Source organism: Pecten maximus, chromosome 9, assembly GCF_902652985.1.
Source record: "Pecten maximus chromosome 9, xPecMax1.1, whole genome shotgun sequence".
In the NCBI taxonomy this organism is placed as follows: domain Eukaryota; kingdom Metazoa; phylum Mollusca; class Bivalvia; order Pectinida; family Pectinidae; genus Pecten; species Pecten maximus.
Genome location: NC_047023.1, coordinates 39,223,975 through 39,245,401, shown reverse-complemented (window position 1 = coordinate 39,245,401; position 21,427 = coordinate 39,223,975). Strand labels below are relative to the sequence as shown.

Here is a 21,427-nt window from a genome sequence, read left to right as displayed (position 1 = left end):
TCGATAGACCACCAACTTTTAACAGACAGTAAAACCTCGACAGACCACCACTCTTTAACAGACAGTACCACCTCGATAGACCACCGCTCTTTAACAAACAGTAAAACCTCGATAGACCACAACTCTTTAACAGACAGTAAAACCTCGATAGACCGCCACTCTTTAACAGACAATCAACCCTCGATAGACCGTCACTCTTTAACAGACAGTAAAGTCTCGATAGACCGCCACTCTTTAACAGACACTTAGGTCTCGATAGACTGCCACTCTTTAACAGAAAGTAAAGTCTCGATAGACAAGCACTCTTTAACAGACAGTAAAACCTCGATAGATCGCCACTCTTTAACAGACAGTTAAGTTTCGATAGACTGTCACTCTTTAACAGAAAGTAAAGTCTCGATAGACAAGCACTCTTTAACAGACAGTAAAGTCTCAATAGATCGCCACCCTTTAACAGACAGTTAAGTCCCGATAGATCGTCACCCTTAAACAGACAGTAAAACCTCGATAGACCACCACTCTTTAACAGACAGTAAAACCTCGATATATCGCCACTCTTTAACAGACAGTTAAGTTTCGATAGATCGCCACCCTTTAACAGACAGTAAAGACTGGATAGATCACCACTCATTAATATACAGTAAAGTCTCGATAGATCGCCACCCTTTAACAGACAGTGAAGTCTCGATAGATCGCCACCCTTTAACAGACAGTAAAGCCTCGATAGACCGCCACCCTTTAACAGACAGATAATTCTCGATAGACCGCCACTATTTAACAGACAGTTAAGTTTCGATAGATCGCCACCCTTAAACAGACAGTAAAACTTCGATAGACCACCACTCTTTAACAGACAGTAAAGTCTCGATAGAATGCCACCCTTTAACATACAGTAAAGCCTCGATAGACCACCAACTTTTAACAGACAGTAAAACCTCGACAGACCACCACTCTTTAACAGACAGTACCACCTCGATAGACCACCGCTCTTTAACAAACAGTAAAACCACGATAGACCACAACTCTTTAACAGACAGTAAAACCTCGATAGACCGCCACTCTTTAACAGACAATCAACCCTCGATAGACCGTCACTCTTTAACAGACAGTAAAACCTCGATAGATCGCCACTCTTTAACAGACAGTTAAGTTTCGATAGACTGTCACTCTTTAACAGAAAGTAAAGTCTCGATAGACAAGCACTCTTTAACAGACAGTAAAGTCTCAATAGATCGCCACCCTTTAACAGACAGTGAAGTCTCGATAGATCACCACCCTTTAACAGACAGTAAAGCCTCGATAGACCGCCACCATTTAACAGACAGTAAAGTCTCGATAGATCGCCACCCTTTAACAGACACTTAGGTGTCGATAGACTGCCACTCTTTAACAGACAATAAAGTCTCGATAGACCACCACCCTTTAACATACAGTAAAGTCTCGATAGACCACCAACTATTTAATACACAGTAAATCCTCGATAGACCACCAAATTTTAACAAACAGTAAAACCTCGATTGACCGCCACTCTTTAACACACAGTAAAGTCTCGATAGACCACCACCCTTTAACATACAGTAAAGTCTCGATAGACCACCAACTATTTAACACACAGTAAAGCCTCGATAGACCACCAACTTTTAACAGACAGTAAAACCTCGATAGACCACCACCCTTTAACACACAGTAAAGCCTCGATAGCCCACCAACTTTTAACACACAGTAAAGTCTCGATAGATCGCCAACCTTTAACAGACAGTAAAGCCTCGATAGAATGCCACTATTTAACAGACAGTAAAGCCTCGATAGACCACCAACTTTTAACACACAGTAAAGTCTCGATATATCGCCACCCTTTAACAGAAAGTAAAGCCTCGATAGACCGACACTCTTTAACAGACAGTTAAGTTTCGATAGACTGCCACTCTTTAACACACAGTACCACCTCGATAGACCGCCACTCTTTAACAGACAGTAAAACCTCGATAGACCGCCACTCTTTAACAGACAGTAAAACCTCGATAGACCGCCACTCTTTAACAGACAGTAAAACCTCGATAGACCGCCACTCTTTAACAGACAGTAAAACCTCGATAGACCACCACTCTTTAACAGACAGTAAAACCTCGATAGATCTCCACTCTTTAACAAACACTTAGGTCTCGATAGACTGCCACTCTTTAACAGAAAGTAAAGTCTCGATAGACAAGCACTGTTTAACACACAGTAAAACCGCGATAGATCGCCACTATTTAACAGACAGTTAAGTTTCGATAGACTGTCACTCTTTAACAGAAAGTAAAGTCTCGATAGACAAGCACTCTTTAACAGACAGTAAAGTCTCAATAGATCGCCACCCTTTAACAGACAGTTAAGTCTCGATAGACCGCCACTCTTTAACAGACAGTAAAGCCTCGATAGACCGCCACTCTTTAACAGACAGTAAAGTCTCGATAGATCGCCACCCTTTAACAGACACTTAGGTGTCGATAGACTGCCACTCTTTAACAGATAGTAAAGTCTCGATAGACCACCACCCTTTAACATACAGTAAAGTCTCGATAGACCACCAACTATTTAACAGACAGTAAAGTCTCAATAGATCGCCACCCTTTAACAGACAGTGAAGTCTCGATAGATCACCACCCTTTAACAGACAGTAAAGCCTCGATAGACCGCCACCATTTAACAGACAGTAAAGTCTCGATAGATCGCCACCCTTTAACAGACACTTAGGTGTCGATAGACTGCCACTCTTTAACAGACAGTAAAGTCTCGATAGACCACCACCCTTTAACATACAGTAAAGTCTCGATAGACCACCAACTATTTAACACACAGTAAATCCTCGATAGACTACTAAATTTTAACAAACAGTAAAACCTCGATTGACCGCCACTCTTTAACACACAGTAAAGTCTCGATAGACCACCACCCTTTAACATACAGTAAAGTCTCGATAGACCACCAACTATTTAACACACAGTAAAGCCTCGATAGACCACCAACTTTTAACAGACAGTAAAACCTCGATAGACCACCACCCTTTAACACACAGTAAAGCCTCGATAGCCCACCAACTTTTAACACACAGTAAAGTCTCGATAGATCGCCAACCTTTAACAGACAGTAAAGCCTCGATAGAATGCCACTATTTAACAGACAGTAAAGCCTCGATAGCCCACCAACTTTTAACACACAGTAAAGTCTCGATAGATCGCCAACCTTTAACAGACAGTAAAGCCTCGATAGAATGCCACTATTTAACAGACAGTAAAGCCTCGATAGACCACCAACTTTTAACACACAGTAAAGTCTCGATATATCGCCACCCTTTAACAGAAAGTAAAGCCTCGATAGACCGACACTCTTTAACAGACAGTTAAGTTTCGATAGACTGCCACTCTTTAACACACAGTACCACCTCGATAGACCACCAACTATTAACAGACAGTAAAACCTCGATTGACTGCCACTTTTTAACAGACAGTTCAGTCTCGATAGATCGTCACCCTTAAACAGACAGTAAAACCTCGATAGACCACCACTCTTTAACAGACAGTAAAGCCTCAATAGACCACCACTCTTTAACAGACAGTAAAGCCTCAATAGACCACCACTTTTTAACAGACAGTAAAGACTGGATAGACCACCACTCATTAATATACAGTAAAGTCTCGATATATCGCCACTCTTTAACAGACACTTAGGTCTCGATAGACTGTCATTCTTTAACAAATAGTAAATCCTCGATAGACCACCAAATTTTAACAGACAGTAAAACCTCGATTGACCGCCACTCTATAACACACAGTTAAGTCTCGATAGACCGACACTCTTTAACAGACAGTTAAGTCTCGATAGATCGTCAACCTTAAACAGACAATAAAACCTCGATAGACCACCACTCTTTAACAGACAGTAAAACCTCGATTGACCGCCACTCTTTAACACACAGTAAAGTCTCGATAGATCGCCACCCTTTAACAGAAAGTAAAGTCTCGGTAGATCGCCACCCTTTAACAGACAGTAAAGCCTCCATTGACCGCCACCCTTTAACAGACAGATAAGTTTCGATAGACCGCCACAATTTAACACACAGTTCAGTCTCGATAGATCGCAACCCTTAAACAGACAGTAAAACCTCGATAGACCACCACCCTTTAACAGACAGTTTAATTTCGATAGACTGCCACCCTTTAACAGACAGTTAAGTTTCGATAGAATGCCACTTTCTAATAGACAGTAAAGTCTGGATAAACTGCCACTCTTTAACAAACAGTTAAGTTTCGATAGAATGCCACTCTTTAACAGACAGTAAAGTTTCGATAGAATGCCACTTTCTAATAGACAGTAAAGTCTGGATAGACTGCCACTTTCTAATAGACAGTAAAGCCTCGATAGACTGCCACTCTTTAACAGACAGTAAAGCCTCGATAGACCAGCACTCTTTAACAGACAGTAAAACCTCGACAGACCGCCACTCTTTAACAGACAGTACCACCTCGATAGACCACCGCTCTTTAACAGACAGTACCACCTCGATAGACCACCGCTCTTTAACAAACAGTAAAACCTCGATAGACCACAACTCTTTAACAGACAGTAAAACCTCGATAGACCGCCACTCTTTAACAGACAATAAAACCTCGATAGACTGCCACTCTTTAACAGACAGTAAAACCTCGATAGACCGCCACTCTTTAACAGACAATAAAACCTCGATAGACCACCACTCTTTAACAGACAGTAAAACCTCGATAGATCTCCACTCTTTAACAAACACTTAGGTCTCGATAGACTGCCACTCTTTAACAGAAAGTAAAGTCTCGATAGACCACCACTCTTTAACAGACAGTAAAACCGCGATAGATCGCCACTATTTAACAGACAGTTAAGTTTCGATAGACTGTCACTCTTTAACAGAAAGTAAAGTCTCGATAGACAAGCACTCTTTAACAGACAGTAAAGTCTCAATAGATCGCCACCCTTTAACAGACAGTGAAGTCTCGATAGATCACCACCCTTTAACAGACAGTAAAGCCTCGATAGACCGCCACCCTTTAACAGACAGTAAAGTCTCGATAGATCGCCACCCTTTAACAGACACTTAGGTGTCGATAGACTGCCACTCTTTAACAGATAGTAAAGTCTCGATAGACCACCACCCTTTAACATACAGTAAAGTCTCGATAGACCACCAACTATTTAACAGACAGTTAAGTTTCGATAGATCGCCACCCTTAAACAGACAGTAAAACCTCGATAGACCACCACCCTTTAACAGACAGTAAAGTCTCGATAGAATGCCACTATTTAACAGACAGTAAAGCCTCGATAGACCACCAACTTTTAACACACAGTAAAGTCTCGATATATCGCCACCCTTTAACAGAAAATAAAGCCTCGATAGACCGACACTCTTTAACAGAAAGTAAAGTCTCGATAGACCACCACTCTTTAACAGACAGTAAAACCGCGATAGATCGCCACTATTTAACAGACAGTTAAGTTTCGATAGACTGTCACTCTTTAACAGAAAGTAAAGTCTCGATAGACAAGCACTCTTTAACAGACAGTAAAGTCTCAATAGATCGCCACCCTTTAACAGACAGTGAAGTCTCGATAGATCACCACCCTTTAACAGACAGTAAAGCCTCGATAGACCGCCACCCTTTAACAGACAGTAAAGTCTCGATAGATCGCCACCCTTTAACAGACACTTAGGTGTCGATAGAATGCCACTATTTAACAGACAGTAAAGCCTCGATAGACCACCAACTTTTAACACACAGTAAAGTCTCGATATATCGCCACCCTTTAACAGAAAATAAAGCCTCGATAGACCGACACTCTTTAACAGACAGTTAAGTTTCGATAGACTGCCACTCTTTAACACACAGTACCACCTCGATAGACCACCACTCTTTAACAAACAGTAAAGCCTCGATAGACCACCACTCTTTAACAGACACTTAAGTCTCGATAGATCGCCACCCTTAAACAGACAGTAAAACCTCGATAGACCACCACTCCTAAACAGACAGTACATGTAAAGTCTAAATAGACCACCACTTTTTAACAGACATTAAAGACTGCATAGACCACCACTCATTAATATGCAGTAAAGTCTCGATAGATCGCCACCCTTTAACAGACAGTTAGGTCTCGATAGACTGCCACTCTTTAACAGACAGTAAATCCTCGATAGACCACCACTCTTTCACAGACAGTTAGGTCTCAATAGACTGCCACTCTTTTATAGACAGTAAAGTCTAGATAGACCACCACTCTTTAAAAGACAGTAAAACCTCGATGGACCGTCACTCTTTAACTGACATTACAACCTCAATAGACCGCCACTCTTAGACTGTTAGGTTTCGATACAATAAGCAATGTAGCGATAAATCGAGGGAATAACAAAGTGATGTAGGATTTTGGTTTAATTATGTAGTACAAGCAAGAGACGTCGAACTTAAGCGTGCGATATGCAATGGAAGTAGTAGAACAGGCTCGATTCGTCAAAGTAGTACTGTCTACACGGTGATCACTCGAATAATGCTACAATAAAAACCTGTTTATAATATTTCTCTATATACGTTAATAAAGCTTAGATATATTGCATCCGGTTTATGAGAAAAAAATATATCATTTTCCTTTTCGTGTGCATTTTGTAAAATAAAATGTCCATTTACCAATAATTGCCTTGTTACATACATATACATGTAACTAAGGTATAATTGTTAGAGGTAAAACAGTGGTAACATACTTGCCTTTCATGTAGGCGGTTCGATTCCTAGATCGGACGCGAAAAGGTATTTTGTCACCTGCCCGACCACATGGGTTTTCCCCGGGTCCTCCGGTTTCCTCCCCCTCGCGAGCTTCCATCCCGGCTAACAAGCGTATTTTCTATAAGTTGATATAACCTGTTTCGCAATTGTTGTAAAATAAATAAAGTTTTAATATATATTCTAAAACTCAATATAAGACTCTATATATAACCACGTACAAATAATTTATCTTGTAATTTAAACCCAAGGGAAATAACAATAATATGTATAATGGAGAAAAAACAAATTCTTAATAACCAAAGAAATATATTAGCAGATATATCTCGCGCTAATTTTGGAGTTCCACTTACAAGTATTTTAAAAACCTATCCAACAAAAACTCAATTCCACTATGCTACCTATTTTTATAATTTCGACGGACGTGTATTTTCTTACAAGGTCTTCGTCCGTGCGTCCTATTTAAAGTTTCTTTCGCGGTCTTTAATGCTGTAAATCATGTGGTGTCTTAGCGTTTGGTTTGGCATGGTAGTCAAATAATACTTTAAATAACAAGCAAACAATCTTTGGATAGAGTCAGCATTATTATGCCTCCGTTGGCAGTTTTCTTGTTTTTTATTTAATTTTTTTTTTTTTTTCTATTTTTTTTTTTTTTTTCTATTTTTTTTTTTTTTTTTTTCTATTTTTTTTTTTCTATTTTTTTTTTTTTTTTTACATTATTTTATTCATAGAACTTTACGATAGTTACGTATATGATTGAACAATTTGGTAGGGCTTTTGATAATTATTCATTGATATAAATTATAGGATTAGTTCTGATCTTACACTTCAGCTAATCTGATATCATATCATACAAACTATCGACAGATTCATGACTAATTCATGCTATTAACGGGTAATTAGGTTATGCACATGTAATATTTCAATCCGTTATACTCAGCAAAGCATAATATCTTTGTCGCCTTACTGATGGCTGGCAGCATCAGTATCTGAGTATAAATAAACCTTCTCTTCAATGCTCCAACATCTACAGACTGAGACAAGCAGACAACGTCGAGCTGTTACACAGTAAGTAGCGCCATATTTTTAGGTTCAGGTGATGTTCAGGTGATGGACAAAGTTTTTGGGTTTTTTTTTTTTTTTTTTTGTAGCTTTAAAAATTTCAAAGGGCTTTGCTAGTGCTTTTCCTTGTCACTTTCGTCACTATTTTTACTTGTCAATATATGTCAACTTTCTTTTTTTCTCTCTCTTTTATAGCTATTTGACAAAATGAAATTTATTGTGGTATTCATGTTCGTGATGCTGACATATGCGACTGCACAGCAGCCGGACAAATTCATGCAAAGGATGATTGCCAAAATGAGGAGAAATGTGGGTGAGACTGAGGTTGGGGAACCTTTGACTATTGTTGATCGCCTGATCAAGAGAGGGGTCAGTTCCGGCGATGCAGAGAAATTTGTTCAAGCTCACAACAAAGCCAGACAGCGAGCATGGCCAACACCCAAGGATGAGCAAGACATGGTAAGTTTGAATCAGTAAGTCAAAAAACTATGTAATCTCATTTCAATCTTTTTTCTTCTTGAGTTCCCATTAATTTAAGGTGTTATATGTCTCCGACAATAGAGTATTTATGGCATATTGAGAGCAAGAATAGGTTTATACAAATGTACATTACAAAAGATACCAACTTAACACTATTATCACCCTCCAAAATATGAGATTAATAAATGATGAACTGCTTCCCGAAGAAATCCAATTGCATGTCGCTGCTATATTTATTACGGACTTTCTAAGGGACTTTCTAAGGGACTTTCTAAGGACTTTCTAAGGGCGTTTTCTTCAATTGTTGGTGTTAATGACGCCAGATATAGCTGTTCCATGTATACCATTTCAAGCAGTTTTGTAACAAGTTTTTAATATATAATGTCGGTTATCTTATACAAGATGATCCCTGGAAACTCCGCGGTACTAATAAAGAGTTGGAACAAACAGGATTTTTTTTGTGTGTGATAATTAGAAAAGGGGCCGCAACTCTATGTATGGCTATCATGTTTTAATGTAATACTGTTTTCAATCGTAGGAGTGGGATGACACGCTTGCCAGTACAGCCCAAAAATACGCAGACAAGTGTATTTGGGAACACAATCACCATCGTTCAGACGAGAGCGAGTACTTTTATGTCGGAGAAAACCTTTATGTAACGACTGCCCAAGGTCAGTACTCTGGCTTTCCGTTTTAGTTGAAAGAAAGGGCATTTTTTATACATTTATATCCTTTTAAAACGTCTATCATATTTAAAAGTCAATCGGACGTGAATATTGTTCAATCAAAACTCATTCGCTGAAATTAAGCATTATTATACGATACGGTCGTAGATGTTGATTTCTGACGGAATTGATAGCTACATCCACATCGTATGACTCTTCTGTCATTTGACAAGCTTCTAATTCAGAAGATATAGCAATATATTCAGCATACAGCCTTTAGGCATTTACAATAACAATTATAAATTCATAACAGGGTCAAGTCTTGCTTTATGTATAATGTCGCTTTTTATTAGGTGGAGTGGAACCGTCCGCTGCTGTAAAAGCTTGGGAAAGCGAGTCCAATGATTATCATTACGAAACCAAGACCTGTAACCCTGGAAGGATGTGCGGGCACTATACCCAGGTGAGTCGTCTTACAACAGATGGATGCTTCTAACACACAAAGTCAAACTAAATACGTATCATCTTTAGTCTCTTTTAACAACTTTCCCCTTAGTGTTTGTTTTGATTTCCAGTGAAAGTCCGTGCAAATTGTATTGCATATCATGACGTCACGACTTGTCTTTGGGATTTGTTTATATTTAGACTTTTAAAGAAGAATAATTTTGTATTTTCTGTAAATTGATTACAACTTCACCTTGATGAAGCATACTGACTAGAGAATGGCTACTGGTCATTCGTGACGATTATTTTCTTTGTATAATATCTGTGTTAGTATACTTTGTGGATTATATTCTGACTACCACGTTGCTTACACGTGCAAGACCGGAGACGAATTTACAAATGATGAAAATAAATGCACCAGTTGTCTTTATCCAATTCAAAATATCGAATAGAACCTTTCATAAGCCAAAAAATATCACAAGCCGTAGTAGCACCGAGCTAACCATGACCGGACTTTTCACACTGGATTTGGTCCGATTTTTATGATGATTTCTTATCGTTAAAACCATTCGTTTTAATGCAAATCCAGCCTCTGAGACATTAATTTCTGAATTCGTTTTCAAATGGCGGCTGACGTGAGTAGGATGTTTGTGAATTCACCCTTCCAAATCCTCGAGGATGCCTTCCGGACAGATAGAAAATATAACACTGTCTAACATAACACTGTCTAATATAATACTATCTATCATAATACTGTCTAATATAATACTGTCTATCATAATACTGTCTAACATAATACTGTCTATCACAACACTGTCTATCATAATATTGTCTAACAATACTGTCTATCATAACACTGTCTATCATAATACTATCTATCATAATACTGTCTAACAATACTGTCTAACATAATACTGTCTAACATAATATTGTATAACATAATACTGTCTAACATAATACTGTCTAACATAATACTGTCTATCATAATACTGTATAACATAATACTGTATAACATAATACTGTCTATCATAACACTGTCTATCATAATACTGTATAACATAACACTGTCTAACAATACTGTCTATCATAATACTGTCTAACAATACTGTCTATCATAACACTGTCTATCATAACACTGTCTAACATAATACTGTCTATCATAACACTGTCTATCATAATACTATCTATCATAATACTGTCTAACAATACTGTCTATCATACTACTGTCTATCATAATACTGTCTATCATAATACTGTATAACATAATACTGTCTAACATAATACTGTCTAACATAATACTGTCTAACATAACACTGTCTATCATAACACTGTCTATCATAATACTGTCTAACAATACTGTCTATTATAACACTGTCTATCATAATACTATCTATCATAATACTGTCTAACATAATACTGTATAACATCATACTGTCTAACAATACTGTCTATCACAACACTGTCTATCATAACACTATCTATCATAACACTGTCTAACATAATACTGTCTAACATAATACTGTCTAACATAACACTGTCTAACATAACACTGTCTATCATAATACTGTCTAACATAACACTGTCTATCATAACACTGTCTATCATAACACTATCTATCATAACACTGTCTAACATAATACTGTCTATCATAACACTATCTATCATAACACTGTCTAACATAACACTGTCTAACATAATACTGTCTAACATAATACTGTCTAACATAACACTGTCTATCATAACACTGTCTAACATAATACTGTCTAACATAATACTGTCTATCATAATACTGTCTAACAATACTGTCTATCATAACACTGTCTATCATAACACTATCTATCATAACACTGTCTAACATAATACTGTCTAACATAATACTGTCTAACATAACACTGTCTATCATAATACTGTATAACATCATACTGTCTAACATAATACTGTCTAACATAACACTGTCTATCATAACACTGTCTAACATAATACTGTCTAACATAACACTGTCTATCATAATACTGTATAACATCATACTGTCTATCATAATACTGTATAACATAATACTGTCTATCATAATACTGTATAACATAATACTGTCTATCATAACACTGTATAACATAATACTGTCTATCATAACACTGTCTAACATAACACTGTCTATCATAATACTGTATAACATCATACTGTCTATCATAATACTATATAACATAATACTGTCTATCATAATACTGTATAACATAATACTGTCTATCATTATACTGTCTAACATAATATTGTCTATCATAATACTGTATAACATAATTCTGTCTAACATAATGTCTATCGTTAATATCACGACATTCTTATGTTTATAATTTTTAATTATTTGAATAGCTTGCGTCGGATGTGGTGTGAAGGTTTGCGATACTCTAAAGAACACTTCCATGAAGAAGGCAACTCTCGTTGTGTGCAACTACGGTCCTGGGTAGGATGTTGTCACTAGTTATCATCTTAATAATTAACATAAGATGTTGTCATTAGCTTCATCTATACAAGTAACGTAAGATGTTGTCATTAGCTTCATCTATACAAGTAACGCAAGATGTTGTCATTAGTTGTCATTTTTAGAATTAACGTAAGATGTTGTCATTAGTTGTCATATTTAGAATTAACGTAAGATGTTGTCATTAGTTGTCATCTTTAGAATTAACGTAAGATGTTGTCATTAGTTGTCATCTTTAGAATTAACGTAAGATGTTGTCATTAGTTGTCATCTTTAGAATTAACGTAAGATGTTGGCATTAGTTGTCATCTTTAGAATTAACGTATGATTTTGTCATCGGTTGTCATCTTTATAATTAACGTAAGATGTTGTCATTAGTTGTCATCTTTAGAATTAACGTAAGATGTTATCATTAGTTGTCATCTTTATAATTATCGTAGATGTTGTCGTTAGTTGTCATCTCTATAATTAACGTAAGATGTTATCATTAGTTGTCATCTTTATAATTAACGTTAGATGTTGTCATTAGTTGTCATCTTTAGAATTAACATAAGATGTTATCATTAGTTGTCATCTATACAATTGACGTAAGATGTTGTCATTAGTTGTCATCTTTAGAATTAACTTGGAAATAACCACCATTGTAGCCAGTTAACGATGATAATGATTATACTCAATAATTTGAAGTGACATTAAACACATTCGGAATTTAATACAATATTGCACTTGCATTTCAGCGGAAACTACCAAGGAGAGTTTCCATACCCAGCGGCTTAGATGAGGGTGAGCATGCCTTCTACCTTGCCCAGTTCCAGGGTAATTACATTTAAATGTACTAGTATATTATGAACTTGTTAATTTGAGTACGTAACACATTCTTTTACATTGCAATATTTCAATATCTCTCAACGATTGTAGTGATTTTTACTATGGGATGTGATTTAGTACATCGAGGTAAAGTGCTGTGATAATATAAACCTAATCATATTTGAATTGTTTACAATCATCCAGCCTAACATAGGAAATCTGGCGAATATTGTGGAGAAAGAGTTTAAAATGGCATCGAATCATACCTTTAACATTCTGTGTTATGATTTTGTTACCGAAATGTAATAAAACTGTTATGTCGCTTTGATTCTATTGATATGATCATTTATGGAGCCAAGGTAGCCAATATTAATCTCGGCCTTCGGCTCAGGCGATATTGGTTATTTAGATAAATCATCTTCTATACATTATCATATCGATAAAAACAAAGTACCAAAATTGTATGATATTTGTGTAACAAAACATAACAGGTGTTTAGAATTTTATAATTGTTTATTTATATATTCATTCATTCATTCATTCATTCATTTTCAAGCACTAGTCGAAGTCTACAATATAAAACTACTACCACATCATCTTTTAAACACTGTTTGTGCATAGATATATGGATAATGACAATAATAATTCATAATTTCACTGTTCAAAGACAATGATAGATGGGCGAATAAGTAGGCAGAGCTTGACTCTAGCTGGAATGTCCATGTCTGCACTGTACATTTTCGGCCACGACGCAGATACAAATATACTTATATGTATATTTTTATCTTTGACAGTGCTTACCGATTTAGTATTATTTTCTAATATAAAATATATGTAAAGATAAAGAACTCAAAATGGCAATTGCGGTTGATTATTGCTAACGTTTTAAAGTAGTGTATCGACTATCTGCATGTGAAAACCTTAATGTCACTACTTGAATACGCTAGCGATAATCAACTGCAATTGACATTTTGAGTTCTTTATATGTTTACATAGTTAAACATTACGCATTGTTTTAATAAATTGAATTATGTATATATATTTTTCAATTTACAGATTCCAAGACGACCTACACGCGACTTTTGGATCACACCACATATATACCCTACAAACAATGTGTTTAATTGTAAGTGACATGAAATCAAAAAAAATAAACATTTTAACAATATACTGCTACATTGTTTTATCTCCATTTCCGTGACCATTATGAAGATAAGGATTAACATACATTTTTAAGTTATGGCGCTATAACTCTTAATTAGCCACAAAGTGGTACATGATGGTAGCACAGTGTTTTTGTTTTGGTTATATACCGATAACATAAGTTATAATTTAATCTACTCTAAACAAGCCATGTGAAAACCCACTTTTATTGATGGACTCCTTTCTTTTTGAAATCATATTGAGCTGCATATATCAGTTAATCAAAAGCAAGGTTACAAAAAAACATTTTTGTACGATAAGGGCCGATGATATGACGTTTTAAGCCAATGAATATGCTGGTTACAAGCAAGATACTATCAAGAGACAATACATGATTTTAGGACAAACTTCAGTGATTATGGTAGGCTGTCAAGTGCTGCATGGCGATAACGCTTAGCGAGGATTCATGTTGTTTTAACTTTTGTTCCGATTTTCTGCAAGTTTCTGGTGACGTCCCTTTTAGTTTAGCTGTTGTGATGTATGATTGATAAATATTCCAAAATATAGTGAACTTCATCTACATTTCACCTCGAATTAACTTTTATTTCAAACTTGATAAATCAAGATAATATCATTCCTGACCAACTTATGTAACATTTATAGCGATACGACAATAAACGAGTATCTTAAATGTATATCTTTATATATCTTTATACGCCATCCTTTAAGGTGACTAAACCCATTCACAGATGAAATAGAAGGACACGAATGACTCATCTTACAGAATCTCTATAAAGACATGTATTCAATAGTAAATTGGCGAAGTAATCTTCCATCACCAATCCACTTACTGCAATGCGTCAGACAGGATGGAGTATCATCAACTGATCACTACTAACGATAACCCATTATTTCTTAGTACCGAGGAGTCTCTATCGAAAACATAAACATTCTGCATACACCCAGCTCCGACGACATCGCCCTTATATCATTAAAACCCTCCGAAATGACAGACATGCTTAGAGAAGTTAAAACAAATCAGCAACAAAATAGGTACAACATAAATCCTACCAAACGTACTGAGATAATCTCCAATTGCAAGACCCATCGATATCATGTAAACTTCAAGACAAGATTCCTACTACCGAGTGTAAAATCATTTAGGAAAAGCCCGCTCAACCAAACGATCTGTTGACAAGGAAGAAAAAACTTCCCTGTGCCGCAAGACAGCATATTCCCTGATTGGAGTAGATCTCCATGCCGAAACAATTTAATTTAATTACCTATTTTATCAAACCATTCAGACAGCTCCTTCCTTGCTCATGAAGTGATGAATGTAACTTCAAAATTCGAAAAAAAATGAAAACTGTCGAATTCTCTAAAAGAAAAAAATCGAAGGTGTTCGAACGGTTTTCCCGGGATCTCAACAGAAGCTGAAAATATGTCATGCACGCATACGCAAAATGGTTTGTTTTGAAGAATGCCGGACCGGTAACCAAAGCAATCTATCACTTCTACTTCACTAATATACTAACCTAGTTTATCAGAGGGTACTTTATTCAAATCACAGATAGTTCTGGGGAAGAACGGTTGTTGCCTACAGTAGTTCTGGAGTGAAGTGCTTACTAGGAGTATGCATGGGAGAATCTACTCTGTCATATTTGGGGTTTGAGATGATTTTTGCTTGACTGAGACGAAATTGTGTGTAATTTTGTATAATGTGTAGAGCTGTACATCCCTCCCTCTAGCCTGAAGACTGCGCCATCCAAGATCTAAAAACATGTTACCAACGCTAGAGTTGTTATGGAATGTGTAGGGGACATAGCGTGCAACCCTTCTCTGTACGATTTCTACTCTGTTGATGTCACATTTCATGTGGGGGTCCCAAGGGACGGACGGACAAGTAACGTGTAGGCGTTTCTTTAAGTCTTCCTTGAACTTATTTCTAAATTCTTTTCACGAAGACTATGGTCTTGTTTGCTTTCCCGATGATATCGTTAAAATGGGATTTCGTTTAAGATCTTGTTGTAGTGTGACTCCTAAGTGTTTTACCTTGTCAACATGTTCAAACGTGTGATTGTGAAGAGTGTAGCTGTGCATGCTCGTATTGATAGTCATTGGCGGCGATTAATTTTCGCAGTGACATTTTCAATAACCCGGACACCTATGATCTCGACCGATAGGACCGAACACATGGACGCCAATGGAGAAGGGTGACGGCTCCGCCAATTGACGTGACTATCCCGGCTCATTGTTTGCGGTAGGTGCACAGCCGGGGTGGGGGGTTGGGGGGGGGGGTAGTAATAATCAGCATGTAAGGGGAGATCACTAGCTCGACACTAATCCGCATGTAAGTGGAGACTCCAACATAACGACACGACCATTAACAGGCAGACGAGGAAAGAGAGTTGGCACCCCAAGAAAACTTAGGATTTGTGAAATGATACTTAACCGACAACAAACAATTCAAAAGCATTTAATTGTGTTTGACTTTCGATAGGGACAGTTATTTTGTAACTATAAAAAATAATGTGCTAAATTATCTTTGGATTAAAAAAATGTATACTTGGATTTAATCTTTCAAACCACAGGCACGCTTGTAAATCTGGTATCGAATACTGACTATGGAAATTAACTAGTTTTTCGGACTTATATTGATAATTATTCTGAAGTTATATTCTGTTGAGATTCTGAGACAAATTTTGTTGTATATAACAACTGTTTCCCATTTAACCATTTGTAAAGAAATTGTGCATTATTCATTTGAATTGGTAGTGGACGTGTACTGCATGCACAAAGTATGACCTTATTGAGAGAAGGATTTTGGTATTAGGTGCATTTGGATCTGTTGAAGTTCCTGAATATATAATTAAGAACCTGGAACTGTGGATTCAGTGTTTTGTTTTAACCCGAAATTTAGGGAGTTCATGGACAACATTTACCTATAAAATTACTCGGATATTGTAGCGGTTTCCCGAGGGACTACGAATACTTACCAGTGGAAATAGGTTCAGTAGTCCCCACATCTTTTTTCTGCAAAGTTAGAAAGAATTAAGCAAAAAATTGCTCCTGCAAGTGCACCCTCAAACATGCAAACATATGCTTATAGGAAAGGTGGATAAGGGCGGACCCACATCCTACTCCATAAATAATCAGATATTGACACTAACGGATAAGCAGAAAGATAAAGACATACTATTATACTCAAAACCTACCTTTGAAGATCATCTAAGTGAAAAAGTCAATTCCATATTCGTCATGCTCCAGAGAACTTTTCAACATATGGACGGGCAAACACTCATACCTCTATATAAAACATTGGTTAGGACCCATTTGGATTTTGAAAGCTGTTAGGTTGCCCATACAAAATGAAAGACATAGAAAAACCTGAAGTTGTCCTTGCTCATGAAGTGATGAATGTAACTTCAAAATTCGAAAAAAAATGAAAACTGTCGAATTCTCTAAAAGAAAAAAATCGAAGGTGTTCGAACGGTTTTCCCGGGATCTCAACAGAAGCTGAAAATATGTCATGCACGCATACGCAAAATGGTTTGTTTTGAAGAATGCCGGACCGGTAACCAAAGCAATCTATCACTTCTACTTCACTAATATACTAACCTAGTTTATCAGAGGGTACTTTATTCAAATCACAGATAGTTCTGGGGAAGAACGGTTGTTGCCTACAGTAGTTCTGGAGTGAAGTGCTTACTAGGAGTATGCATGGGAGAATCTACTCTGTCATATTTGGGGTTTGAGATGATTTTTGCCTGACTGAGACGAAATTGTGTGTAATTTTGTATAATGTGTAGAGCTGTACATCCCTCCCTCTAGCCTGAAGACTGCGCCATCCAAGATCTAAAAACATGTTACCAACGCTAGAGTTGTTATGGAATGTGTAGGGGACATAGCGTGCAACCCTTCTCTGTACGATTTCTACTCTGTTGATGTCACATTTCATGTGGGGGTCCCAAGGGACGGACGGACGGACAAGTAACGTGTAGGCGTTTCTTTAAGTCTTCCTTGAACTTATTTCTAAATTCTTTTCACGAAGACTATGGTCTTGTTTGCTTTCCCGATGATATCGTTAAAGTGGGATTTCGTTTAAGATCTTGTTGTAGTGTGACTCTTAAGTGTTTTACCTTGTCAACATGTTCAAACGTGTGATTGTGAAGAGTGTAGCTGTGCATGCTCGTATTGATAGTCATTGGCGGCGATTAATTTTCGCAGTGACATTTTCAATAACCCGGACACCTATGATCTCGACCGATAGGACCGAACACATGGACGCCAATGGAGAAGGGTGACGGCTCCGCCAATTGACGTGACTATCCCGGCTCATTGTTTGCGGGAGGTGCGCAGCCGGGGTGGGGGGTTGGGGGGGGGGGGGGGGGAGTGATAATCAGCATGTAAGGGGAGATCACTAGCTCGACACTAATCCGCATGTAAGTGGAGACTCCAACATAACGACACGACCATTAACAGGCAGACGAGGAAGGAGAGTTGGCACCCCAAGAAAACTTAGGATTTGTGAAATGATACTTAACCGACAACAAACAATTCAAAAGCATTTTATTGTGTTTGACTTCCGATAGGGACAGTTATTTTGTAACTATAAAAAATAATGTGCTAAATTATCTTTGGATTAAAAAAATGTATACTTGGATTTAATCTTTCAAACCACAGGCACGCTTGTAAATCTGGTATCGAATACTGACTATGGAAATTAACTAGTTTTTCGGACTTATATTGATAATTATTCTGAAGTTATATTCTGTTGAGATTCTGAGACAAATTTTGTTGTATATAACAACTGTTTCCCATTTAACCATTTGTAAAGAAATTGTGCATTATTCATTTGAATTGGTAGTGGACGTGTACTGCATGCACAAAGTATGACCTTATTGAGAGAAGGATTTTGGTATTAGGTGCATTTGGATCTGTTGAAGTTCCTGAATATATAATTAAGAACCTGGAACTGTGGATTCAGTGTTTTGTTTTAACCCGAAATTTAGGGAGTTCATGGACAACATTTACCTATAAAATTACTCGGATATTGTAGCGGTTTCCCGAGGGACTACGAATACTTACCAGTGGAAATAGGTTCAGTAGTCCCCACATCTTTTTTCTGCAAAGTTAGAAAGAATTAAGCAAAAAATTGCTCCTGCAAGTGCACCCTCAAACATGCAAACATATGCTTATAGGAAAGGTGGATAAGGGCGGACCCACATCCTACTCCATAAATAATCAGATATTGACACTAACGGATAAGCAGAAAGATAAAGACATACTATTATACTCAAAACCTACCTTTGAAGATCATCTAAGTGAAAAAGTCAATTCCATATTCGTCATGCTCCAGAGAACTTTTCAACATATGGACGGGCAAACACTCATACCTCTATATAAAACATTGGTTAGGACCCATTTGGATTTTGAAAGCTGTTAGGTTGCCCATACAAAATGAAAGACATAGAAAAACCTGAAGTTGTCCAAAGAAAGTCAACAAAACGGTAATGAAGGATCTTGCATACACGGAAGGATTAGTTTAATTGAACCTACCAACATTCGCATATTGACGTATAAGAGATATGATCGAAACATACAAGAGTTTTTGTGGATATGGATACTGATAATATTCTGAAACCATGGGGTAGTGTGTAAGCCAGGAAGAGCGGTAGAGGAAACTCAAAAACACATTCAAGAACAGACTTGATAATCATTGGGCTTTACAGGTACTTCGATACAACTATTAATCCATAATTGTCTAATAAATTGATTAAGAGGTAGTTTATCGGAACCAAGTTGGTAAAACATGTCAAAGGGGAACTTAAAATGTGCCTATACTGAATGAACAGGTATATCATTGAAATTTGATTTAAACATTTTAGGTCAATACAAATATTGTTATTATATCCTTTACGAGCCTGTACCAGAAATAAACTTAACTTTATCCTGCATCTGGCTTCCACATTTTCGGAATGCACCCACCGCACTATATTTCATGCAGTATTCGACAGTTGCATTTTAGAAACTTAGCACGTGCATTTTTGCGAACATTTTAAAACATTTTTTTTTTTTTTCAATTATTTTTTTTGCGACTGTTACATGAAAAATAGAATACATGGTCAGTGTCCTAAAACATAAGCTGTAGTTTTCGCTCGGGACAGAAAGACAAAAGTCTTGTCTTTCTTTACCCTCGCCAAAACACAGCTTGTATTTAATTCACTAACCATTTATTCTCTATATATAGGCCATGAGTCAAGGACAACTGACTATATAACTATATATTTTGGCGTCATAATACCTGACAGAATAATCTCCATTTGCTTACTCTTCATTCAGTTCGCAGTAGGCATATTGTCCAAACTGCTCGCGTTCTGCTTCTGCGGAAGGCACTGATGTAACCAGTACTTCAATGACGAGGATGGCCTACTGACTTACTAATGTTTCTTCATCTCAGACTGAAATGGTTGTGACGGGAAGCACGAGCTATGAAAATACTTGTATGAACATGCACACATAGCTTGCAACATACAGCAGTAAAGCTCCCGCAATGATGTTAAATAACTGTATTTACTTTTATAACAATTAAATAATTACAAATTAAGTTCCTTAATAAATGTCAGTAACTCCCAGGATTTTTGTAAATTTATTTTTTTATTGTTTATGATGAATATTATGTGGTCATGTTAGGTAGATTAGGTATAATTTTTTCTTCGGGCAATATTAGAGTTGATGGCCTGTTCAGTCCATACACTTCCATAATGCCCATTTGAAAAATATCAAATGATATATTGATGAAATGTTTATCTATTTCCGTGATGAAGTTAGATAATATATAACGGTAGTATCATATTATATATAAAAGTAAAAGTTGTAACATATAATCATATGATAAAAATATATTACTGATATTAAAACATATATAGATGAAATCAAATTAGAAATTGGAAAAACCAAATAATGTATTTATGACATCATATAATATAATGGTGAAATACATCATATATAAAGAAAAAATCAAATCATGCATATTAATGAAATCCGATACTATACAATGTAATGGAAAAATCAATCCATATAGGATTTTTATACCAAATGTGACACATATAGCGTTCCATACCGTCAAGTTTTTATTTCAGTGCGATACAAGCATCGGCAGATACTTCCTGTTACATATCTTATTCACAGAAATGACACGGCTTTCTAGATTGCATCATTAGAATTTCTCAGAATCCCTGGGTCAAGTACTTTCTCGCTGGGCAGTCGTTGTCACATTGACCCACCATGATCCACAACGATCGGCGAATTCCTTGATGATGTGCTTAAAAGTCTGTTTGGCGTTGATGATAGTGGTTATGTCACTCATTAAAGGAATACCTTTAGTGCAAGTTAATCTGGAATGCTCAAGTACCATGTCAAGGTAAGACGGTGTTGATTTTTTGCCATTGCCAACCTCATAAACAAAATTAAGACACATATTTGTAGGTATTCTATGACAGTTATCGTCGTTATGTTGGTATGTAATATGGCGGATGGCATATTTAGTGTATTGACTGGTT

At 36.7% G+C, this 21,427-nt stretch overlaps 1 protein-coding gene across 1 annotated transcript; it reads left to right on the top strand.

Annotated features, from left to right (window-relative positions):
* The first annotated feature begins 7,519 nt into the window (after positions 1-7,519).
* Positions 7,520-9,491, top strand: LOC117334002 (peptidase inhibitor 16-like). Its single transcript, XM_033893422.1, has 4 exons — positions 7,520-7,856; positions 8,046-8,309; positions 8,869-9,001; positions 9,349-9,491. Exons 2-4 carry the CDS (start codon positions 8,058-8,060, stop codon positions 9,489-9,491), a joined length of 528 nt encoding a protein of 175 aa, XP_033749313.1. The 5' UTR covers positions 7,520-7,856; positions 8,046-8,057.
* The last annotated feature ends 11,936 nt before the right edge of the window (positions 9,492-21,427 follow it).

Bases quoted from the DNA above. Each gene is read 5' to 3' on its own strand.
- LOC117334002 (XM_033893422.1), top strand. From the start codon at position 8,058: ATGAAATTTATTGTGGTATTCATGTTCGTGATGCTGACATATGCGACT. The intron at 8,310-8,868 runs GTAAGTTTGAAT...TTTCAATCGTAG, and splicing joins CCAAGGATGAGCAAGACATG to GAGTGGGATGACACGCTTGC. The intron at 9,002-9,348 runs GTCAGTACTCTG...GCTTTTTATTAG, and splicing joins TTATGTAACGACTGCCCAAG to GTGGAGTGGAACCGTCCGCT.